Here is a 22,210-nt window from a genome sequence, read left to right as displayed (position 1 = left end):
TCCTAATCGATTGGTCTTACCCCCAATCGATTGTCATATTAGATCGATCGTTCAAAACTTGCAGAATGAATTTTTTCGTTCAATAGATCAATTGGTGAACCATACAAATCGATTGGTTAGCCTCTAATCAATTGCCCCAATTGATTCTGAGGCTTTCTGTTCTTTCACGAAAATGCCTTCCATCGATTAGCATAATCGATTGACAAGACTTAATCTATTATACCAATCGATTCAGTAGGCTTCTATTTCCTTGCAAAACTCCTGCTAATCAATCAATTCAAAACCTTCTATTCACAGAGAAACTACTGTCAATCGATTTGGCAGTGTCCAATCGATTAAGCCAATCGATTCAACAGCCTATTGTTTCCTTACAAAATTGCACTGTCAATCGATTAGCCTAATCAATTGACAAGGATGAATCTATTAGCCTAATCGATTGACAAGATGGATTCGATTAGGCCAATTGATTCAGGAGCTTTCTGACAGCTACCAATTGATTGCCTCAATCGATTAGCGTTGCTCAATCGATCAGACCAATCGATCCGAGCATGTAAACTCAAAATTTTGGATTTTGGGTTTGTCAATCGATTCCACTTCCTTGCAATCGATTACTAACCCTAATTTCATCCTTTCCAAGCTAAATTCATATCTTGCCTGGTATCTAGTTGACCTTAACTTACGAGGACTTTCTTTGCCCAACATCTAGTCATCCGTGATCTGTTGAAACTTCTCGTTGCCTAGCATCTGATCAACCTTGACCTGCTAGAGCTTGTTTACCAAGTGTCTGGTCCTTCTTGACCCACTTGGACTTTCCCTTGTCAACTTTTCATTAGACTTCTGATCACCAAGTGTCCAACTACCCTTTGACCCACTTAGAATTTTTATTTGCCAACCTTTCTGTTGGACTTTTCATTGTATTATAACCTCCAGTTAGGACTTTCCCTTACCTAACCTTCAATTATGACTTTCAGTTGCCTAGCCCCGCTAGGACTTCCATTGCCTAGTTCCTAACTAGGTCTTCCACTGCCAAATCCCGCTAAAACTTTTATTGCCTAGTTCCTAACTAGGTCTTCCACTGTCAAATCCCGCTAAAACTTTTATTGCCTAGTTCCTAACTAGGTCTTCCACTGTCTAGCCTGTTGAGTTTTAATTCAAACTATTCCTTTTGTTTCTTTTTGGTAATGCATATGTGTATGCATTTAGTCCCACATTGCTAAGCTAAGAAGTTTGGAAGGCCTTATATATGGAGCTCTTCCATCCTTGCTTAGCAAAGTTAAGGGGACCTACACGCATGCACAGGTCGAGCCCAAATCAGGTGGTTTCAGAAGGTTCGAGCCGGAAATCCATAAACAGGGCGTGACGCACGCGATCATCCCGCGCAGGGGGGGGGGGGGGGCAAATCCTCATCTCGTGGGCTTTACGCTTGCAGGCGGCCTGGTTAGTTTTTGCCAGTCTCTAGTTTGGTTCTGTCCCTCGCACCTGGTTGGTTCTCTCCGCGTAAGGAAGCGAAGCGACACACCTAGTTGCTCTGTCAACGTGAGAAAGCGACACATGCTTTGGGAAGCAGTGCTTCAGAGTGAATAAATATGCAGTCTGCGTGCTGCTTTGCTTTCTTTTCTTCCTCTGTGTGTTCGTCCGCTCCCTTCCTTTCCTTGTTCTGAGTCTGAGGCTTGGTTTCACGATCTGAGATTGAGTCCGAGTGCGACATTCATCTTTGAGTGCACCTACGGACGACGCAAGTGGTTGTCGGATCTTGGGAGAATTTTGCTGGAGAGCCTCTGCACCGTGGGCGGCAATAAATTCTCTAAAGACAGTCGGCATGCCGACGCTTCAACCGGAGATAACATTTTCTCGACCTCTCTTTTTATTTACATGTTTACTGCATGCTTGCTGTTTTGGTACAAATATATTACTGAGTTGCTGCTCTCGTTACAACAACATAGCCTCCCTAGGACTTTTATTACATAACCTCCAGTTTGGACTTTCCATTGTCTAACCTTCAGTCAGGACTTTCCCAGTCAAGTGTGTGGTCTTCCCTTAACCCACTGATTTTTCTCTCATATATTGTCAAATATCGAAACTCAAGCTTTAACCAACCCGAGCTTAGTCAAATGGTCAACCTTGACTCAAAGACGATTGTACCAACATTCACATATCTCCATAATGATATGATACTGTCCACTTTGGGCGTAAGCTCTTATGGATTTATTTTTTAGCTCTATCCAAAATGTCTCATACCAATGAAAATATCTTTCATCTTTTAAACTCATGATTTTTTTTATGTATTTCTAATATAGAACTTTTATTATATTCCCAACAATGCTCCTCTCAAATGAAGAATTATCATTATTCTCATGATCCGTGCCTCCCCTTAAGTATCCGGTCACCTTGACCTGCTCTAGGTCTCCTCTCAATTATTCGATCACTATTGACCTACTTCGAGTCTCCCCTCGAGTATCCAATCACTATTAATTTGCTCCAGTCTTCTAAGACTTTTCCACAACTTAGGTTCACTCTCAAGGATTTCTGCCAAGCATTTCTACCAAGGATTTCTCTCAAGGATTACTACCTTTGATAAATTTATACCTGAATTGAATTAGGGGTGATATACCATACGTATATCATATTATGTATCATACCAAAAATTTTGATATTTAAAAAATATATATCAATATCATACTAAAATTTTGATATATTAAAATTTTGGTATGCTTAAATTTTATACCGTTCATATCAAAATTATTTAATATTTCGATATTCTTGATATACCAAAATTATAAAAGAAAAAATATATATATTTAGCATCAGGGCTGTTGAATTTCAAAAACCAATACTACAATGTTGCTGGGTTTCAAAATCCAACCCTAGTAAATAATTTATAAAAGAATTATTTGTATTTTAGTATATCAAAAAATAATAAATCTCACGCCGATATCAAAAAATTTGGTATGGCATAATACTGTATCAAGAATTTTGATATATCGAAGTTTTTGATATGAACGATATATATCAATATGGTATATACAATATATTAAATTTCGATATTTTCTACCCCCTAAATTGAATATATATCAAATTCTAGGCTAAATAGACCAACTATTAGATCTCAGATCAGACTAATTCAGTTCTACACTTTGTAGCAATAAACTAGGTTGATCTAAGATTTGATTGTTGATCTTATAATCACTTGATTTCTCTAGGTCGAATCAATCAAATATAAAAACAGATAAATTATATCTCAGATAATAAAATTAAATGAAAAAGATGATTGCCCAATCAAATCAATAACCAAGAGAAAATCAGTTAGTCAAATCTAAAAATAAAAAATTCAGTCATAAAACACTATCAATTACTATCATAATTTAACAACATAGAAAATACCTAAAAGAACAATAAGTCAAACACAAATATCAATTTAACAAGCCAAATTAGATCTGATTGTAAATAAAATCAAATCATGAACCATTAACACATCTCTAAGTCTCATGTCATAAATTAAAGATCAATATCATACATTATAAGTCAACAATTGGGTCATAAATCATATATCAACAACCTAAATCATAGCTGGAAGATCATAAATTATATATATGTAAATACACAACATTTCACAACGACACACAATCAACATGTGCTTCAAGAAATCAATATAAGATGGAATAGATACAAAATCACAAACAAAATTACTATCAAAGATAAAATAGACATCAATCAACACCACAATTTAAGAGACATTAAATTAATATCTTCAACCTAAATACTTTTTTATTTTCAATGAGAAGGAATTTTTATTGATTTATTTTTTCAAGACTATAACATGTAAGTAAACCTTGTCTTTTTCAGAATTAAATTCAAAATTATTATCATCCCCTAATTATATCACAAGGAGACAAACTGTACCTCATATCTAAGAAAAAAATAGATCATGTTAATTGAAGGGACGTGGATGGAAAAAATATTAAAAATTTCAATATATATGGCATATACCATAAAAAATATATCAAATTATATTAAAAATTTAATATACTAAAAATTTTGATTAGGTAAATATACCATATCAAAAAGTTTTGATACGGTATTGAAATGTAATTTACTAGTTTAATATTCGGTACATCCTACCTATACCAAAATTTGAGAGAAAATACTATAAAACTTATAGCATATCAAAAATCGGCATATTAAAATTTCAGTATATCAAAATTTTAATATGATATTCATATGATTTTTTTAATATCTAAATTTTTGATACGATATATAGTATAGTATCTGTATAATCAAGTTTTATAAATTTAAATAGATTAAATATATCTACGATTTAAATGAACTCATGAATTTTTCCTTAATACCTAATGATACGGTGCATGGATGTGGGGTCTGTGAGATGATATGACACGGAGTCAAAGCCATAGAAGGGTCAAGAGTTATGCTAGCCTGGAGGTCAGAAATCTAGCCCTCATGGCTAGTCAAAAATTATACCATCGTGGAGGTCAAAAGTCAGAATTACAAGGAGGTCAAGATTCCGACACACGTGGCTAAAGTCCAAGCTTCAGTTGAGGTACTAGTCAAAGGATAATATTCACAAGTTGGGCTGGATCCGGGGCCGGATCCGATCTCAAAAGGGAATCGAAAAAAGGACCCGACCCCCAGGACCAAACTCAATGAAGGGCCGATCCCAGGGGTCAGGTGCAACCAGGGATTGGGGGCGACTCGGGATCAGCTTATTGATCGGATGGATATACCGAATACGATGGTCATCGTGGAGGCGAGTCATGTATCTGACCTAGCGTGCAGGTCGAGACGTTCATACCCTGGATAACAACAGACGGACACAGGTCAGGGATCCGACCCAGCGTGCAGGTCGAGACGTTCATACCATGGATAACAACATACGAACACAGGTCATGTATCTGACCCAGCGTGCAGGTCGGGACGTTCATACCCTGTATAACAACATACGAACACAGGTCAGGGATCCGACCCAGCGTGCAGGTCGAGACGTTCATACCATGGATAACAACAGACGGACACAGGTCAGGGATCCGACCCAACATGCAGGTCGGGATGTTCATACCATGGATAACAGACGGACACAGGTCAGGGATCCGACCCAGCGTGCAGGTCGAGACGTTCATACCATGGATAACAACATACGAACACAGGTCACGTATCTGACCCAGCGTGCAGGTCGAGACGTTCATACCCTGGATAACAACATACGAACACAGGTCAGGGATCCGACCCAGCGTGCAGGTCGAGACGTTCATACCATGGATAACAACATACAAACACAGGTCAGGGATCCGACCCAGCGTGCGGGTCGAGACGTTCATACCATGGATAACAACAGACGAATTCAGGTCCTGGAGCGAACTCAGCATGCAGGTCGGGGAGCCGACCCAGTGTGCAGGTCGGGACCTTCATACCATGAGTAACAACAGATGTAGGTCGGGGAGCTGACCCATCGTGCAGGTCGGGAATCAGTAGATCGTCGAGATGTACATACTTCGAATGATACAGATGAAAGGGGGTCAGGAGGCCAGACACTACATGACAAATAGGCCTGCAAGGAATCGTAACCACCTGTCAGAGAACAATCATCACATGTCAGGGAATATTCTAACAGTAAAAGGCTCATACTCCTCTTGGTTCCTCCGCCGGCCTATGAGAGAAAGCCACGTGTCGACCACCGCCAGACAGAGCCTGACACCCGACATTCCCTGGCATTCGCCAGGTTCCAGAAGCCTCAGTTGCAGTATAAAAAGGGATGCTTTGTCCCTTACGCAGGTACACTCACTCGTCATTTCTTACCAGTTTTTTTTACTTTTCGTGCTTTCTCTGTAATTTCAGGGGAAAAAGTACCTGACTTGAGCGTCGGAGGGTCTGACCCGGGGACTTTTTCCCTGGTTTCTGGTCTCTAACGACCATGTGACTCGTCTGAGTGTGTGCAGAGCAACAGCGCCGTCATCCTGAGCCTTTCTTTCCGTACAACCGCCCTCGTGCACCTGTCCACGGGGTACCTCGCTGATTCAGCTTCTCAACGACTTTCCGTCAACGTTTAGCACAGCAAGACTTACCCTCATCCGACTCAGCTTCCGGACGGGATCACCTAAATTGCTTAATTTTTCTAAAAAAATATATCTACGATTTAAATGAACTCGTGAATTTTTCCTTAATACCTAAATTGCTTAATTTTTCTAAAAAAATGTTGCGAAAAAATATTAAAAAAACAAAAAGAAATAATAACCATTGGCGATGACCACATGCGAATATCAGTTTATTATACTACTTACTCCAAATATCAAATATCAGTTTATTATGCTCACGGGGCTCTGACCGAGTAAAATTGTACCTTTTTAAATTTAATAATTAAACGGGTACATGCCCAACTCAAATTTAATCAAGTTTCATAATTATTTATCATAATTAAATCTAAATTGAACGATAAATGGTAGACTAAAATGAACTCATTAAACATTGAAATTAAACTTTAAACAAAGTTTAGATTACAACGATTTATTTACAAAAACATTTCTTTAATGTCATAATTTAAAGGACAAAAATTATTATAATAAACAAATAAAAATATTCTTTAAAATTATTTTTCTCAAATGGTAAATGAAAATTTTGCAACTTCCACCAGAAATTAAGTTCTACTGGCTAACAAAATAAAATAATATGAAATCAAGCGAATTTCTGTCAATTTATTTTAAAATTAATTAACAAAATTTATGATTAAAAATTTGTTTAATCAATAAAAACGAGATAGAATAATATTTACAAATTAAAGGAAATCACAACAGTGAACCAAAATAATTGTCAAAAACACACTTGAGACGATGACAAATTGTAGATCCATGTATAATACTAAATGGATACATAAAAAAAATAATCCATATAACAAGAAAACCCAAATAATTGAAACAAACATAAATCTGATGATAACAGACTACCAAATATTTTTAAATGACCAAGCTTATAGGCTTCAATAAGATCAACAAATTCAGTGTGAAAAATGTAGTGTACAAAGCAAAGGTCCCATTTTGAGTTAATGGCAGATTTCTTTACTAGTGAACAAAAGCCATTCAATGATTACAACATTGATCTGCTGATCCGCTTTAAGTTTGTGCTCTAAAATGACGATGGTATTTTTTTATCCTTTGTAAATGAATAATTCTACAAGCATCTCATTTGCTCTTCATTTCAGGCTGGACTTTGTGATACCGTTGCTTCTCTACAAAGAATTCTCGGATATTCATCTCTTGGTCTTCCACGGATGCCTAAGAGCCCACAAAACTATAGTGTACAATCACGAAAAAGGTGCGAGCTGAGGCGCTGAGTCGGGCAACAGTTTGCTTGCAACTCGAGAGCACCAGCAGGATGTGATGCCCAAGTGGAAGTATATGGTTGAGAGCATGTTAAATTAAAGAGTGTCATCCATTTCGTCGGGAAGATATAGCTTCTCCATTGCAGCCTGTAGAACAAGCAGGGTTACAAAACAGTAAGGCTAATGTAAGGACTTGGTGTTGATATCCTTGTGGGTGAGATTTTCTTTTAAAGAAATGAATAACATTAACTGATAAATGATATTTTACATTGTTAAAAAGCATGTAGTCAATAGCAACTAGGGTTAGATATAACAAACAAGAGCGAGGAAGGGCAAAAGCATGCGGATGTACCACCACCATGGTGGTTGAGGCATTGACATTTATACCAAACCATCATGGTGTCAACATCCTTGTGGGTGGTCTCAAAAATAACAAGAAAAGCATTCATAAGTAAATGCTACCTTACGCCTTTAAAAAACATTGACATCTATACCGAAAGGTCATGTGGGATTGATAACCAACAGTGCTACATACAAGAATACCACCATCATGGTGGTTGTTACATTGGCATATTAACCATGGGACATGGTGTTGATATCCTTGTGGGCAATCTTGAAAACAAAACCAAAAAATCATTCATACTCATATAATAGCAAAAAAAATGACGACTTTTAGTACCTTAATGGTGGCGACATCAGCAGCAGGAGGCTTTAAATCCAAGGCAAGGCCAAAGCATAACATTGCCTTTTCATGCATTTCAAATCGTTTATAGATCTTACCCATCAATGCATACACACAACTTTCATGAGGTGCACTCTCCTTAAGCTGCTCCAACTCATTCAAGGCCTCATCATAGCATTCAAGACTGACTAGTATAATGGCTTTCTGGTAAACAGGAAGTGGATTCTGCTTGTCAGCAGATATTGCCCTTTCGATCATTTCCAATGCATCTTCATTTCTCTGATTGATTTTTACCAAAACAGAAGTGAACAACAACGAAAGATTAGCACATGACAAATATAGTAATGGACATAGGAAATTAAAAATACATTTTTCTTCAAATTGGGCACCAGCTAATGGCACATCTAGAGCTTTAGTGACAACCAAACCAAAGATCAAGGACAAAGATCAATAAGGAAAGACAATTTTCTTCAGGGGGTCAGTAGCAAAGGATTGGGATAAAACCTGCAATGCATGTTGTGTCATCCCAAGATAACACATGAGAACTGAAGATCGTGGATTTATATTGTAAGCTTTATGGAGGTGATGTTCAGCGAACTTAAACTTCTCCTGCCGTAGGTATACCACTCCAAGTCCATACCAAGAATTATAATGCCTCTGGTCTATTTGAAGTGCACTTTGGTAGCATTTTATTCCATTCTCAAAATCCTCCAACTCAACATACCTGTTAATTAGAAAAATGCAGTTAGAAAACAGGTTGCATAAAAGTGGGAACGGGAACTGGCAACTTCTACATTGATAAACAATGTTTTGTCTGACAAAAAAAGAAATGGAAGAGGCAATAAGGTCACATACTCATGGCCACAAAGAGTGTGAGCATACACAAATCTTGAGTCGAGTTGCACTGCACGTTGGAAATTTTTCAGTGCAGTCTCATGATCTTTCTGCAAGCTATAGCAATTGCCCAATGCACACCTAAGGAACCATTGTATAAAAGGAAGTTTGTAAGTGAAGGATTTGTTTATGGAATAAAACCAAAGAAAAGAAAATATCAGAAATAATGAAATACTAGAATTCTAGATTATTATATTGTTGAGTCAAAAGTTTGAAGAATATTTAACAGAAAAATTTTAATACAATAGACTAAATGTTGAAACAACAAAAAGTAGTGGAAATAATGAAAACAAGTTGGGTGGGTTGTTTCCTGTTATTTCTTCCCCGACTTTCTTAGGGAACTCTTCTCCCTCGACAGGATGCTATGATCCTTGTAGCAATGAGTCTAAATTATAGATGGTTGACTACAAGGATCTTGTCAGTGAACTCAACAGACACTATATTGTGAGTAGACCTGATTTTTTGAATTATTTAAAAAAAAAAACATTTGAGTAGAATTTTCTTCCAGTAACTTATTATTATACAAGAAGGGGAGTCTTGGCGCAACAGTAAAATTATTGCTTTATGACCAAAAGGTCACGGGTTCGAATCCTGAAAACAACCTCTTGCAAAAAACAGGATAAGGCTGAATCCTTCCCCGGGACCCCGCATTGCGGGAGCTTCGTGCACCAGGCTGCCCTTTTTTTTTATCTAATTATTATACAAATTTAGCTATAGAAATCAAACAAACAACTTTGGACATGTCTCTACATCATCGTAATATAATTTTCATTTTATTATATTTGCAGTGATACCCAATCATTCTTGAATTTTGATGTATGACTTTATCCCTTTTCTTACCAACCCACAAATTCATTCTAGGAATCTCTGGAGCACAAAATTTCCAAATAGAATTCATAATTTCGTCACAGAAGCAAGCCAAAAATGTTAGACTGTCCAATATACACTAGAGATATGTTTAGTCTTACACTCAAATTAGGAAATTAAAGAAATAAAGATTATTGACATTGGAAAATTCTGTTTACTTCTCCAGCTAAACAAGTTGAGAATTTCTCTTGGAATAAAAATCTATACAATTTTAAAGAGAACATCAACAAAAACTAACATTTTTTTAAGTAATATATATTCCTTGCTAAAATTAATACAACTACATAATGCAGAGCTTGAAAAGCATACCAAGCTTGAGGAGATAATCTGTCAACTGATAGAAGCTCTTTAGCAAGGTAACTCAATTTCATTTCCTCCTTCATATGCTAGCAAAAGAGAATTAGGAGCGTTAAATTGTCATTCTAAGGAAACTTATCAATTAAACTAAATCAAATTAACTTTAACCTAAGCTACCTTACCTAGTAACCAGTAATTCCTAAGTGTTAACTTAAAACAATTATTTCGCAAGAGAAATATCAATATACACACTTTTTAATATTTTAATACTGGCTGCATTTGTTCTGCATCTGTTCCTGCATATGCACTATGCAGTAAATCGACCACATACAGCCTAACTATTTGAAACTTTGGTAACAAATATTCTCTCATAAATTAGCATCAGAAATTTGTTCTCACTAACTACATGGCAGATGGAATTATAGACAAATACTGCACTATGTAAAACTGCTCTAAGATTCATAAGCATGAAGTGGCAATTTATAACACTCATCTATAGCTCATCCAACTTGCAATGATAAGGTATCAAATCCCATAAAATAGGGTACACCAGTTTTTGTTAAGTACACCCATCAAAACTTATCTGATCTGCAAAATGCCCACTAGATTCAATTTGGGGGAAATGACCACAAGTGAAATCTATTTGTAAATTCAATCAAGAATTTAGCTATATTCACAAACAAACACCTCATTACTCCACAAAAACCATAATCAAGATGAGGTATGAGAGGCATTTCATAAATATAAAGGTAACTTCTCGGAGAAACCTTGTCAAACTGAATCTAAGGTGACATATTGCAAACAGAATGCAAACTTTGAGAGTGCAACAATAAAACTCTATATGTTATTCTTGTCAAGCAAAATGAAATTCTCCCTACACTAATAGGAGACCTCCATAAACATGACCAACTACATAAATATAGTGCAAGATAAAAAAAAAAAGGACAGCCCGGTGCACGAAACTCCCGCCATGTGGGGTCCCGGGGAAGGATCCATTGTACACAGCTTTACCTTACTTTTTGCAAGAGGTTGTTTCCAGGATTCGAATCCGTGACCTTTTGGTCACATGGCAACAACTTTACCGTTGCGCCAAGACTCCCCTTCAAATATAGTGCAAGATAAAACACAAAAAAACATTACCATATATAAAAGCTATTCATGAATTTACAAGACTTACATAAAGAACTGTTGAATAAATATCCATTGACTCCAGTATGGATGGTGACACTCGGCGTGCTAAATCAAAGAAGTGATCTGCTTCAAAATAATTGACCAGTTCGAAATGAATTTTTCCAACCTGCATTGCTGAATTTGTAAGTAAATATATAATACAAAAAAGCATCAAATCTTAATGCCCGTATTACAATATTGCTCAAGATGTAAAGAAAGAGAGTGAGCTAAGAGAAGCAGAGTGTAGCAACAATAATATTAAAATTCAAACTGGAATCCATCACAATCCTTGTGTCTTGAAATACCAAAAAAAAACAAAGTAGTTCAAAAATTCATAATGTTTTCCAAGACTAGTGAATATGCCTAGAAATTCCATAGACAATACAGCAATAGAGAACATAAGCAATGGTGAGGGAAAAGCAGTCGGTTCCATTATCTGCTGCCATTATACTTTCTTCCAAAATCATAAGTTATCTGATTTCCATTCAGCAGAAACACAAGCATATTGCGGATGAAGAAATTCAGATTTCATATCACATAAAATGTGAAAACTTAAGCAAAGAAGTTTTTAGTTTTAATAACTAAATACCAGAGACATAAAATGCCAAAGCAGAATCATGCAAGCCATCTTATACCAAAGAAAGGCACTTGACCTGGGATAGCACCCATCCAGTATTGAATTGCTTTTCTGAAAGTTTCAGGTAAACATCCAGTGCTTCCTGCTCACAGAACATGCATTTAGGCGTGCAATTATGCAGAATTTTTCTTTCTCATACTCCATACCTGACACCTATATGAACAGGAAAGCCGGTAGCCTTCTCCAAGAGTTCTCAGTAAGCATAACAGTTCTTGAGCACCATTAATCAATCTCGAATCTTGTGCCAAGTCTCCAATTGCCTTACCCTGCTCAAGGTATCTACTATCACCTGACATTGATGTAGAAGAGGAAGTTGTTGCCATATTCTCCATCCGGGAATCATCAAAAGCCTCTGATCGTCTCCCTAAAAGTAATAGAAGATCAAAAAAGGGTAGATAGAGTGGAGAACAATATGTTTCACTATTAGCGATGGCCACAACTGGTAAACAGACTTAGTCAAATCTAATTTAGATCAATTCCATGTACAATAGCCTTCAGAATAAATCAGAAAATTTAATCTTGAAAAGCATATGCGACAAAGATCTATTGAAATTTGCATACCCAAAGACCAAAGTTATCTATAGACAAAGAAAATATCACAAACTTAGAAATGGGCCATGTCACAAAAAAAAAATGACCACTAACTGTGTTGATGACCTTATCAGGTGCCGGTATGCTTTGTATATTTCATGCAGATGCACACTTGCCAGGTTATGTGATGCAGCACAAGTGGAGATTGAGGCTTGGGTGGTTTAGAGAGTAGAAATCTGGAATGAAGTGTTAAGGGATTGTAGAAACTTAGGTATCACACCTAGGGTTTCTTAGGCATCACGCCATAGGGAGATTGTATCACACAACCAAAAAGAACTCTCAAAACTTTGATATCTATTCCATATTCCAATAGGACTCACAAATGACTAAGCAACATAAATGCCAGTAGATAGAATCATTGAAAACACAAAGGAGTCATAAAGACACATAGGAAAAATAAAAAGACTCATAACTATGCTACAATTTCCATGCAAGGGAAATGAAAGCACATTGGAATTATTGGACATTTAATGATGGCTTTTGACTTTTAACTTCAACCCTTTAGAATTGATGAACTTTATATCATTTCCCAAATAGGTTTATCATCTTTTAAGACATGCCAAATTAATAGTGGAGTTTTAAAATCTTTATTTCTACCTGTAGACTTTTAATGGAGTTTGTCACTTGTCTCCATCAACTCTCCCCGGATGAGAAAAACTAGTCCCTGGTGAGTTAAAAGCGTGGAACCGTCCCTTGCTCTCCTTGCACTTGATTACCTTTAGATTGAGAAATCATGACTTCCATTTAGACAAAGTTGCATGCCATCAAATTGTTCCATCATGCGAACAAGTATCTCATCACGTTGACAATTAGTCAACTTTCCTCTAAAGCTCCACCCAGATCTTGTAAGCATATTAACTCGCTCTAATACCAAATGATACTGAACAAGTTTTTCTCACCCGGGAAGAGTTGATGGAGACAAGTGGCAGACTCCATTAATAGTCTATAAAAGCAGAAATAAAGATTCGCAAACTCCACTATTAATTCGGCATGTCTTGGAAGATGATAAACCTACTTGAGAAATTATATAAAATTCATCAATTCCAAAGGATTGAAGTCAAAAGTCAAAAGCCAACTTTAAATGTCCAATAATTCCAATGTACTTTAATTTCTCAGGCTTGGAAAATTGTAGCATATTTATAAGTTTTTATTTTTGCTATGTGTCTTTATAAGTCCTTTGTGTTTTCGATGAATCCATCTACTAGCATTTATGTTGTTTAAGTCCTTTGTGAATCTTATTATAAATGTGTATTGCTGTAATCTGCAAATATGGAATAGATATCAAAGTTTTGAGAGTTCTCTTTAGTTGTGTGATACAATCTCCCTATGGTATGATGCCTAGGAACCCTATAGGATGATGCCTAGGAACTCTTAGGTGTGATACCTAAGTTTCTACATTTCTTTATACAATCTTCCTATGGTGTGATGTCTAGGAACCCTTAGGTGTGATATCTAAGTTTCTACATTTTTTTATACAATCTCCCTATGGTGTGATGCCTAAGAACCTTCAGGTGTGATAACAAAGTTTCTACAATCCCCTTACCACTTCATTCCAGATTTCTACTCCTTAAACCACCCAAACCTCAATCTGTGCTTGTGCTGCATCATTATTCATGTATATCAAGAATCAATTAAGTAGGAACAACTATTATTTGACCACATGTAACAACAACAACTAAGCCTTGACCACATAACACATAGTAAATAATAAGCAACAAGAAAAGTTTTTGTAAGTTGCACTAGGAAATGAATCAAATATTTGAACTATTCAACCTATCAGAGCCATATTCAGAAACCCTTCCTATTAATCATAGTGAATTCAGGTTCATGCAGTTTGGAGTTAATGTTTGATTTTCTAAATATCAAACTAATTATGGTATACAAATACAAATGTGTACCTCATTATATAGGTGAATTTGGGGATATGTATTTAAATTCTAGTCATGTTTTAATCAAGTTGAATACACTCATATATAAGGGTAACCATGGCACTCCTTTTTATCATCCCAGGTCATTGTTACTATTTCTTCTTTTAAGAGGAATTTTTTGTTTGCTCGCCAAATTTAACGAATTGTTGGTGTCATTAGGGATGTTGACAACTGTCAAGGACTTGCATATGAAGAAACATTGGGATGAATCACCACGAGAACATTCTTCATCATAGCCATGTTGTGTTAACCACCAAAATCTCCTTCCTTTAGTTGTAGTACCACTATGACCAATTAGCCTTCCAGGTCTCGACTCACTCTTTCAAGACCATGCAAATTACATCACTATAATGCACAATCTGTTGACTTGGAGAATCAAATCAGCTTGTGTCCTGTTAAGGAACTTTATTTCAAGTGTACATTTAAAGTTGCCCAGTACAACCACTTGAAGCATGGATTTTTCATCTCATACCCTGACATTTTGAGACCACAACTCAACAAGTCAGCATTCTTAATGCTTTAAAGTTGGCAATTTTCACCAGACTGGAGTATGCATATAAGTCAAGCCAAGTCATTTTGCATCCTATCTAGTGATTATCAATTGCTCCGAAGCATCCATTACTCAAATCTTCTTATCATTGAGATTGATGTAAACAAAAAATATTAACACCATTTCTAAGTTTGTGTACCTTGATTCAACTCCAACTCCTCCCTTAGTACTTAAAGCAAGCAAATGGCTTCAACCATTGTCTCTAGTTCTGTTCATGTTGTTCTCAGAATGATTACAGAACATTAAATCACTCTACTTTTGAAGATGAAGCTTCCTTCTTCTTGCCTTTGGAACCTTTCAACAAATTTGATAGATCCAACACCAAGGCATTATGGACAACATGCGAAAAACATTTCCGAACCTTGTTGCTGCCCTACATAAGCAATCTAGATAAGAATCTATGCCTTTTAGAAGAATCCACCTTTTTCATCTTACGATCTTTCCTTGTCCACCTTTATCAGAACCAAATACTCTTTTAAAAAAAACGCATGTGATGCTGGTGGAACGATGTAGCTTTAGCACTATAGCTCCTATGAGCAAATTCAACGTGTTTCTTTAATGCAATTTTTATTCGTCATCCCAACATTATAGTGAATACAACTCTTGTTGAGCTCAATTGCAATCCATCCATGAAGGAGTACTGACTAATCTCTATCATTTTAGAGATGCCGAACAAGATTACTGAGAACACCTTGGCATACTCATAGACAAATAATGATGCATCAACTGACACTAGTTTCACCCAATAACGAACTCCACGGCATTGGGTAAAATTGGGATTTGAACGCTGGCTTGATTGCTTCAGATCATTCCAGTTACAAATTTATAAATGTCCCTATTGTTGGTGCAATTTCCCTAAGTCAAGGTTGACCAGTTTAATTTAGCTTGAGTTGGCTTAAGCTTGAGTGTTTTAATGTTTGACAATATATAGAGATTGCAGGTGCAATGTCCGTTTGGGAAGATTGGTCAAGTTTGACAAGTTTGATGTGAATAAGAGTCATGTAGGTCAAGATTGACCGGATACTTGATAGGGAAGTCCTAATTGGAAGTTAGGCAAGGGCAAGTCCAACGGAAAGGTTGGCAGAAGAAGAAAATCCAAGTGGGTCGGTGTTGATCGAACACTTGGTGTGGAAAATCCTGGTGAGTGAAGTTATGTCAAAGTCCTAGTGAATGAAGCTAGACAAATGAGAAGTCCGGTGAGTGAAGTCAGGCAGTTCGAAAATCCTGGTGAGTGAAGTCAGGTGAAAATCCCTAGTGAGTGACGCTAGGTGAAAAACCCTAGTGAGTGACGCTAGACAGAAGGAAAATTCTAGTAAGTGAAGCCAGTTGAAAGCACTAGTGAGTAAAGCTAGGCAGTGAAGAAGTCCTGGTGAGTGAAGCCAGGCATATGGAAATCCAAGTGAATAAAGATTGACCGGACATCTACTGTTTGGAAGTGCAAGTAGGTCAAGGTTGACCGGACACTTGGTGAAAAGTCCCGTCAAGGTTGAACAGATGTTAGGCAATGAGAAGTCCTATCAGGTCATGGTTGACCGGATGTTGGAAAAATGAACCCTAGACTTGGATGTAAGAAGTTAGGGTTGGTAATTGATTAGGATAATCGATTACCAAGACCTTAATCGATTAGGTTGATCGATTAAGGAGATTGACGCGAGGAAACAGAAGCATGCCTAATCGATGAGGTTAGAAAGCGTAATCGATTACACTTTAAAAACTAGCCGTTATCAGCCTGATAAAAGGCTTTGGCGTGCACTGTTTTCCCACTGCGCTTACGATTCTCCTCTTCCACTCTCTTCACCAAGCTCAGATCTTCACACCAGTTCTTGAAGATTCAGAGAGAAGTGTTGCTGCACTTCCAAGTTGATCAAGAGGTGTCTACAAGCAAGAAGTAAGAAGCTAGGGTTTCATTTGTTATAAATCTAGTACGATTTCATATTGTATTAGCTTCTTTTGTTCTTCTTATATTTTTGTATTGAGAGCTTGTACAAGGTTTCTCCACCTTTAGAGTGTTTTCGAGAAGAAGTGTTTTATAGTGGATGTGTGAGAGAGGGTCGGATCCTTGGATTAGTCACCTCGTTTGAGGTGGATACCAAGTAAATCTTGGTGTTAGCATTGGAGAAGTTTGCTTGAATGGTTTCCGCTGCAATAACTCATCGATCAAGTGAACGGAGCTAATCCCCCCCCCCCCCCCCCCCCCCAGCTCCCAAAGTGTCCTAACACGTGTTGGATCTCAAGTGTCATGCATAACCTGGCATTGTAAAACAAGTGCCTAGTTACAATTGATACTTTGGCTTCCTCGCCTTCTAATTTTATTGCATAGAATTATCAAGGAGTTCTCCAAAACAATTCTAGTGAAGTTATACTAACATCCATAAAACGTTACCACAACAACTAAGGGTCATGCAAGAAACAGTGTTGAATAGGACTTCACCTTCATCAAAATTTTCAGAGATCCAAGAATGTCCTTTCCTAAATGTCAAAGAGCGTGACGATGCTGCATTCACTTTTGATGATGATGATGAAGAAAATCCTCCAAGGAACTTGGTAGAAGTGTGACCATTTCCATTTCCTATTACTTGAGTAGCATTTGAACTCGCAACAGCTATTGCTTCAGCTGACAGTCTTGTACTACGTCTTGGCACAGAATCAGAAAACAATCTCCCTGAAACCTGACAGATGATTCTTGCTTGGTTAGATAATCAAGTTCCAAATGTCTCATTAAGATAAAATGTTGGCAAGAAGCCTAAGCAAAATGGCAAATTAGATTTAAAGTTTAATCAGTTATCTAATATAAATGAACAGCATAATGAGTAGAAAAATTAATACATGGCATAACAATTAGAAAAACATTATAAGGTGTATGATGATGTCTAAACATTAAGGAGAAACCAAAAGATTAGAGTCTATAGCATGAGCCAAATAAACACCAATAGATTGAGTAAAGTGGAAAAATGACGCACTTCGCTGTGTGCCCTGTGCAAACGATCATGTCAATATAAAATTAAATAATATATTCATGATATAACAGATTATGATAATAATAATATTCGATAGGGGCAATCATAATCACAATGACAACAACAGCAAAATAATTGCAACAAAGTACTAAAAGACAGTTCTAGGTAGTAGGTAAAAGCAAGGGGCCTTAACAATCAACATTAAAATAATGTTAAAATGGAGGGAAATATTAAATTAAGAATAGCTAATATTCATGTGTATATTTAACATTCTAACTAAGAAAAGTCCAAAATCAACAAAAAAAAAAGGAAGAAAAAAAACATTCAAAGTGTGTTTTAAGATTAAATAATGAAATATTAAAAAACAAATGTGAAAAAAAAGAGACATCAGAAGACCAAGATCAAACCTAAGAAGGAGAAAGAAGAAATGGTCACAAATCAATGCAGACGTTGAGATTGGGTGAAAAAGAACGGCGAAAATCATGTGGGATGGCACATTTAAGCAATCAAGGATTGGGTACGCTAACGGGAGAAATAGGATTACTTTCTAATGTCAAACAAATAAGCAACTTATAGGAAAAAAATTCAAAAAAAAAAAATCCTTACACTGGATTGCTTAGGCAAACCGTATAGGATGTTTAGGCCACCTAGGTGGTCAACATGTGCCTTTTTTTAGAGGATCATATAATAGGGATCATCTAAAGCAGCTAGCTAGGCTGCCTAAACGGTCACCTTTTAAAACAATGAATTGACAATAACCAAAATACAAAAATGAGATTGAGAATGGCAATGACAATGACAATAATTATATTATTGTTAATGTTAAGTGGAGAGTTCTAAACAACCTGCAGTCTTTTTTTATAGTTCTCGCACATGAAAAATATACTTGCATATGCAGAAATCAATCAGGCATTCATAAATCAAGAAACATATTTGGCTTGTTAGAAAATAATGATTGGTCGAGTGCCACTAGACAGAGTGACAAATGCATGCTATTGTTATTCATGTATTTCAAAGATAAACAATAGAGTCAATTATCAAGACAATCAGAAAAGAGTAACCTTTCGTAGTTTCCCCTCATCCAACACTTTCCTCCTAGGTGCTTGAACTGCTATATTATTCAACTTTGTAGAAACATCATTGTTGGCTACATTGAAGGAGACATGCACATTACGACATAGAGGTGGAGGAGCTACTCCAGAGAGCTGTTAAATAAGGAACCTACTCAATTTCATTTCCAGCCAAGTACAGAGGACTAAGTTGACAATGATAAAGGGAACAAAATTGGTAATTCATTAGAACTACAAGTTGTCAACAACAAGCCATGTGATCTACTTGACAATTAAACAAAAAAATTCCTGAAAAAATGTCCTTTGTCTTACCTTGCCCGTTGTACAAATATCTATTTCAGTCTAGTTCCTCCAAAATAATCCAGCAGGCAATAACAAATATGACAGTTCTCAGAAAAACCAGTATGGAGTTTGAAAATAGTGTATTGAAATTAAAAAAGTTTGATTTTCAGATGATATGAATGTTGGTTCCAGGTGAATAAAAGTGATGAATTATTTTCCATTGAGGTAAATAATAATAATAATAATAATAATAGCTATTAAAATAATAATATAGCAAAATGGAAAAACTCTGCAGCTGCATTCAGTTAAATCCTTAATGGCTTCATCATTATTTGATAACAAATGCAGGATCCACAGTGAAATCCAAATCACAAAGGATCAACTTCCAAAAAATACCCCATGGGTAACACACTAATCCTTTAAGCAATTTTTCAAAAGTTCCACATACAAGTCACCCTAATCATCAACGTTGTAAATTTGAGGTTCAGATTACAAATCAATTTGGTTAATCAATTTAACTAATTGTGAATCGTATCATACTGTGAGACGTAAGGTTCGTATAAGAATTATAAAATATGTTAAAAAATAATTAGAACAATTTTTATCTAAATGTATGTAAAATAATATAATATTTCAGTTAATAGCATAATATAGTAAATGTGTAAAAAAGAATAGAATGTGAGTTAAATTATGCTTAAATACAAAGAGTCTGCTGCGTAAGTGTCTTAGTATTTTGGATTTGACTGAGATCTCTCTTTGGCTTTAACAATATAAAATCTTGGCTCCCTTGACAAATAGTCAAAGGAATTGATATTTTTTAAGAAACAGCCAAATGATTTTCCTAAGGTCAACCTAAATATTCTACACTTAAATGTGTCTAAAGCAATGATTCATATACTGTATCCACCTGTGTTGCTGCTGGAGGAGTGATATATTGTGAAAAATTTGAAGACCCACTGTTACTGGCCGGCACTTTTGCAATCATTACACTTAGTGGAAGAGAGGCTATCTCTCTTGTATTGTTTCCGAGTTGCTTTGATTGCCTTGGAATTGAATCCACAGAAGTCACTGCCATATTAGAAGAAAGGTTATAGAATTCACTGCCATTGCTTGAGTTAAGTGAACTTGACTCAGATAAATATTGCTGCTGAATGCGTTGAGCAGCCATATCACTAAAGTAATCATTTGCCTCTTCTATGGCACCTGAAACCAATAATAATAAATAAGTTCATCAATAGCATGCAGTAACGAAGCCTAAGTCAGAATCTTTAAGCAACAAAGAAGATGGATTTAAGCAAAAACATAACAAAATGACTGATACAGACCCAGAACACACAGTTCATCATACGCAGCCCACAGTAGAGGATCTAAAGTCAAAGCCTGCATTAAGTGTTCAATAGCAAGGGCTTGTCTGCCCATGTACCTAACAAAGATGAAAATATCAAGACCTATATAAGCATAAAAATGGTTCAGTTAATTTGGATTACAAAAAGGAATTACTTTATAAACTTGTTAGTCATATGGCAAACAAAACAGCAAAAAAAAATTACTAGACACTAAAAAAGCAAGATATAAACAGTAAGAAATTTGAGAGGAGAAAAAAATTCATTATCAAATAAATATAAATCCAAATAAACCTTTTTTGGCAAAAAAAAATTATCATGTTACATGACATGACATGACAACAAATTAACCATAGTTGAACCCCCTAAATATAATCAGAAAACACTAGCCTCGGTGCACACAAGAAGCTACAAGTTTACATTGATTGTAAGAGTTCAAAATAATTCAACAACCTATATATAAGTCCAAGAAGGTAATGACCAGCTGCTCCATCTGGAACCTGCAGAGAGGAAGGTAAAGCAACTTAATGCTTTCTGTTTCAGCAATCTTCACGTGCAAATGATAAAATAATATTGATCAAGATCGTCGACTTTAAAAACCAATTGAATAACTAGAAATACGATGACTCTAAAAAAGAAACATCATTCAGCATTTCTATAGGACGGGAAAGTGTCTCAATGTTTGATGTTTGGGTGAGATTCACATGTAGAAAATACCAAAAAACCTAGGCTTTCAAAACCAATTCAAATTAGTAAAATGATACCATAGAATGAGATTGAAAAAAAATCAGTTCCTTGTGTAACTGTGGTTGCTGAGAAACTAAAACCAAAAGAACCATCCAACCAAATTCTTCAGCAAGATTTCAGTGATATGGTCTTGTTCTAGATTGATATTGAGAGTTCAGCACAATCAAAGAATATGCTGAACCTCACCAATGACGTTAACTAGCTTAGCCAAGTTTTTATGCATCCAGCTACTCAAATTGATTTAAATCACATAAGGAGAAGGATATACTGGTAATGATTTGCCATCCTGATAATTCAATTAGCTCCAGCGTGTAAATTCTTCAATCATTCAATTCATAAGTAGCATATATGTAGAATTACCATGAAGAAGAAATAAATATGTCAGCTTGATGGCCAGATGAGTGTTCTGCTTTCATAAAGAACAACAACTAATATTGCCCTACTAAATCGGTATTTCTCTCATTCAGTGTCCACAATTATATGTTTCACAAGCCTATATCCTTTTGAAGGAAGAAGCATCTCTAAATTATCTAGTTATGGCAGAGGGTGTTAGACAACTGTAGGCCATTGTTGTTTTCAATGTTCATCAGTACATTTAGATGAGTAGAAAAAATGAATGAGGTACACACAGTGATATCTAGACTCATACTTTGGTGAAAAGAACAAATCCTGAATTTAATCTAGGTATCATAATACAATAGCAATCTAGATAACATGGAAGTAAACTTCATCTCAATAACTCAGCAGAATGAAATGAATACATGCCTCAACATTTGGTTCATTAGCTGGGCATAGTGCTGCTTCAGCTTCTTGTAGAAGATTCATCTGGAAACATGACATTGCAAACAAGTAGCGGGAATGTGGCATGCTT

The 22,210-nt window shown here is 36.1% G+C and overlaps 1 protein-coding gene across 1 annotated transcript; it reads right to left on the bottom strand.

Moving 5' to 3' along the window:
• Window positions 1–6,956: 6,956 nt before the first annotated feature.
• LOC122034403 (cell division cycle protein 27 homolog B-like) lies at window positions 6,957–22,210 on the bottom strand. Its single transcript, XM_042593640.1, has 14 exons — window positions 22,105–22,210; window positions 21,046–21,092; window positions 20,575–20,672; window positions 20,157–20,452; window positions 18,959–19,102; window positions 17,372–17,609; window positions 12,018–12,235; window positions 11,888–11,953; window positions 11,242–11,361; window positions 10,077–10,153; window positions 8,862–8,981; window positions 8,511–8,730; window positions 8,004–8,285; window positions 6,957–7,471 (listed from the first exon to the last, which is right to left on the bottom strand). Exons 1-14 carry the CDS (start codon window positions 22,204–22,206, stop codon window positions 7,421–7,423), a joined length of 2,079 nt encoding a protein of 692 aa, XP_042449574.1. The 5' UTR covers window positions 22,207–22,210; the 3' UTR covers window positions 6,957–7,420.

The sequence above is a fragment of the Zingiber officinale genome, chromosome 11B, assembly GCF_018446385.1.
Source record: "Zingiber officinale cultivar Zhangliang chromosome 11B, Zo_v1.1, whole genome shotgun sequence".
Taxonomy (NCBI): domain Eukaryota; kingdom Viridiplantae; phylum Streptophyta; class Magnoliopsida; order Zingiberales; family Zingiberaceae; genus Zingiber; species Zingiber officinale.
The sequence above is the reverse complement of the archived record's forward strand: the minus strand, read 5'-3'. Positions and strand labels throughout refer to the sequence as shown.

What these genes read in the sequence shown, in the direction of transcription:
- LOC122034403 (XM_042593640.1), bottom strand. Translation starts at nt 22,206, where the DNA reads ATGCCACATTCCCGCTACTTGTTTGCAATGTCATGTTTCCAGATGAAT. An exon ending in TGATGAACTGTGTGTTCTGG is followed by an intron (nt 20,453 to 20,574) that starts GTCTGTATCAGT and finishes TATTGGTTTCAG; the next exon opens with GTGCCATAGAAGAGGCAAAT. An exon ending in AGATTATCTCCTCAAGCTTG is followed by an intron (nt 8,982 to 10,076) that starts GTATGCTTTTCA and finishes ATGGTTCCTTAG; the next exon opens with GTGTGCATTGGGCAATTGCT.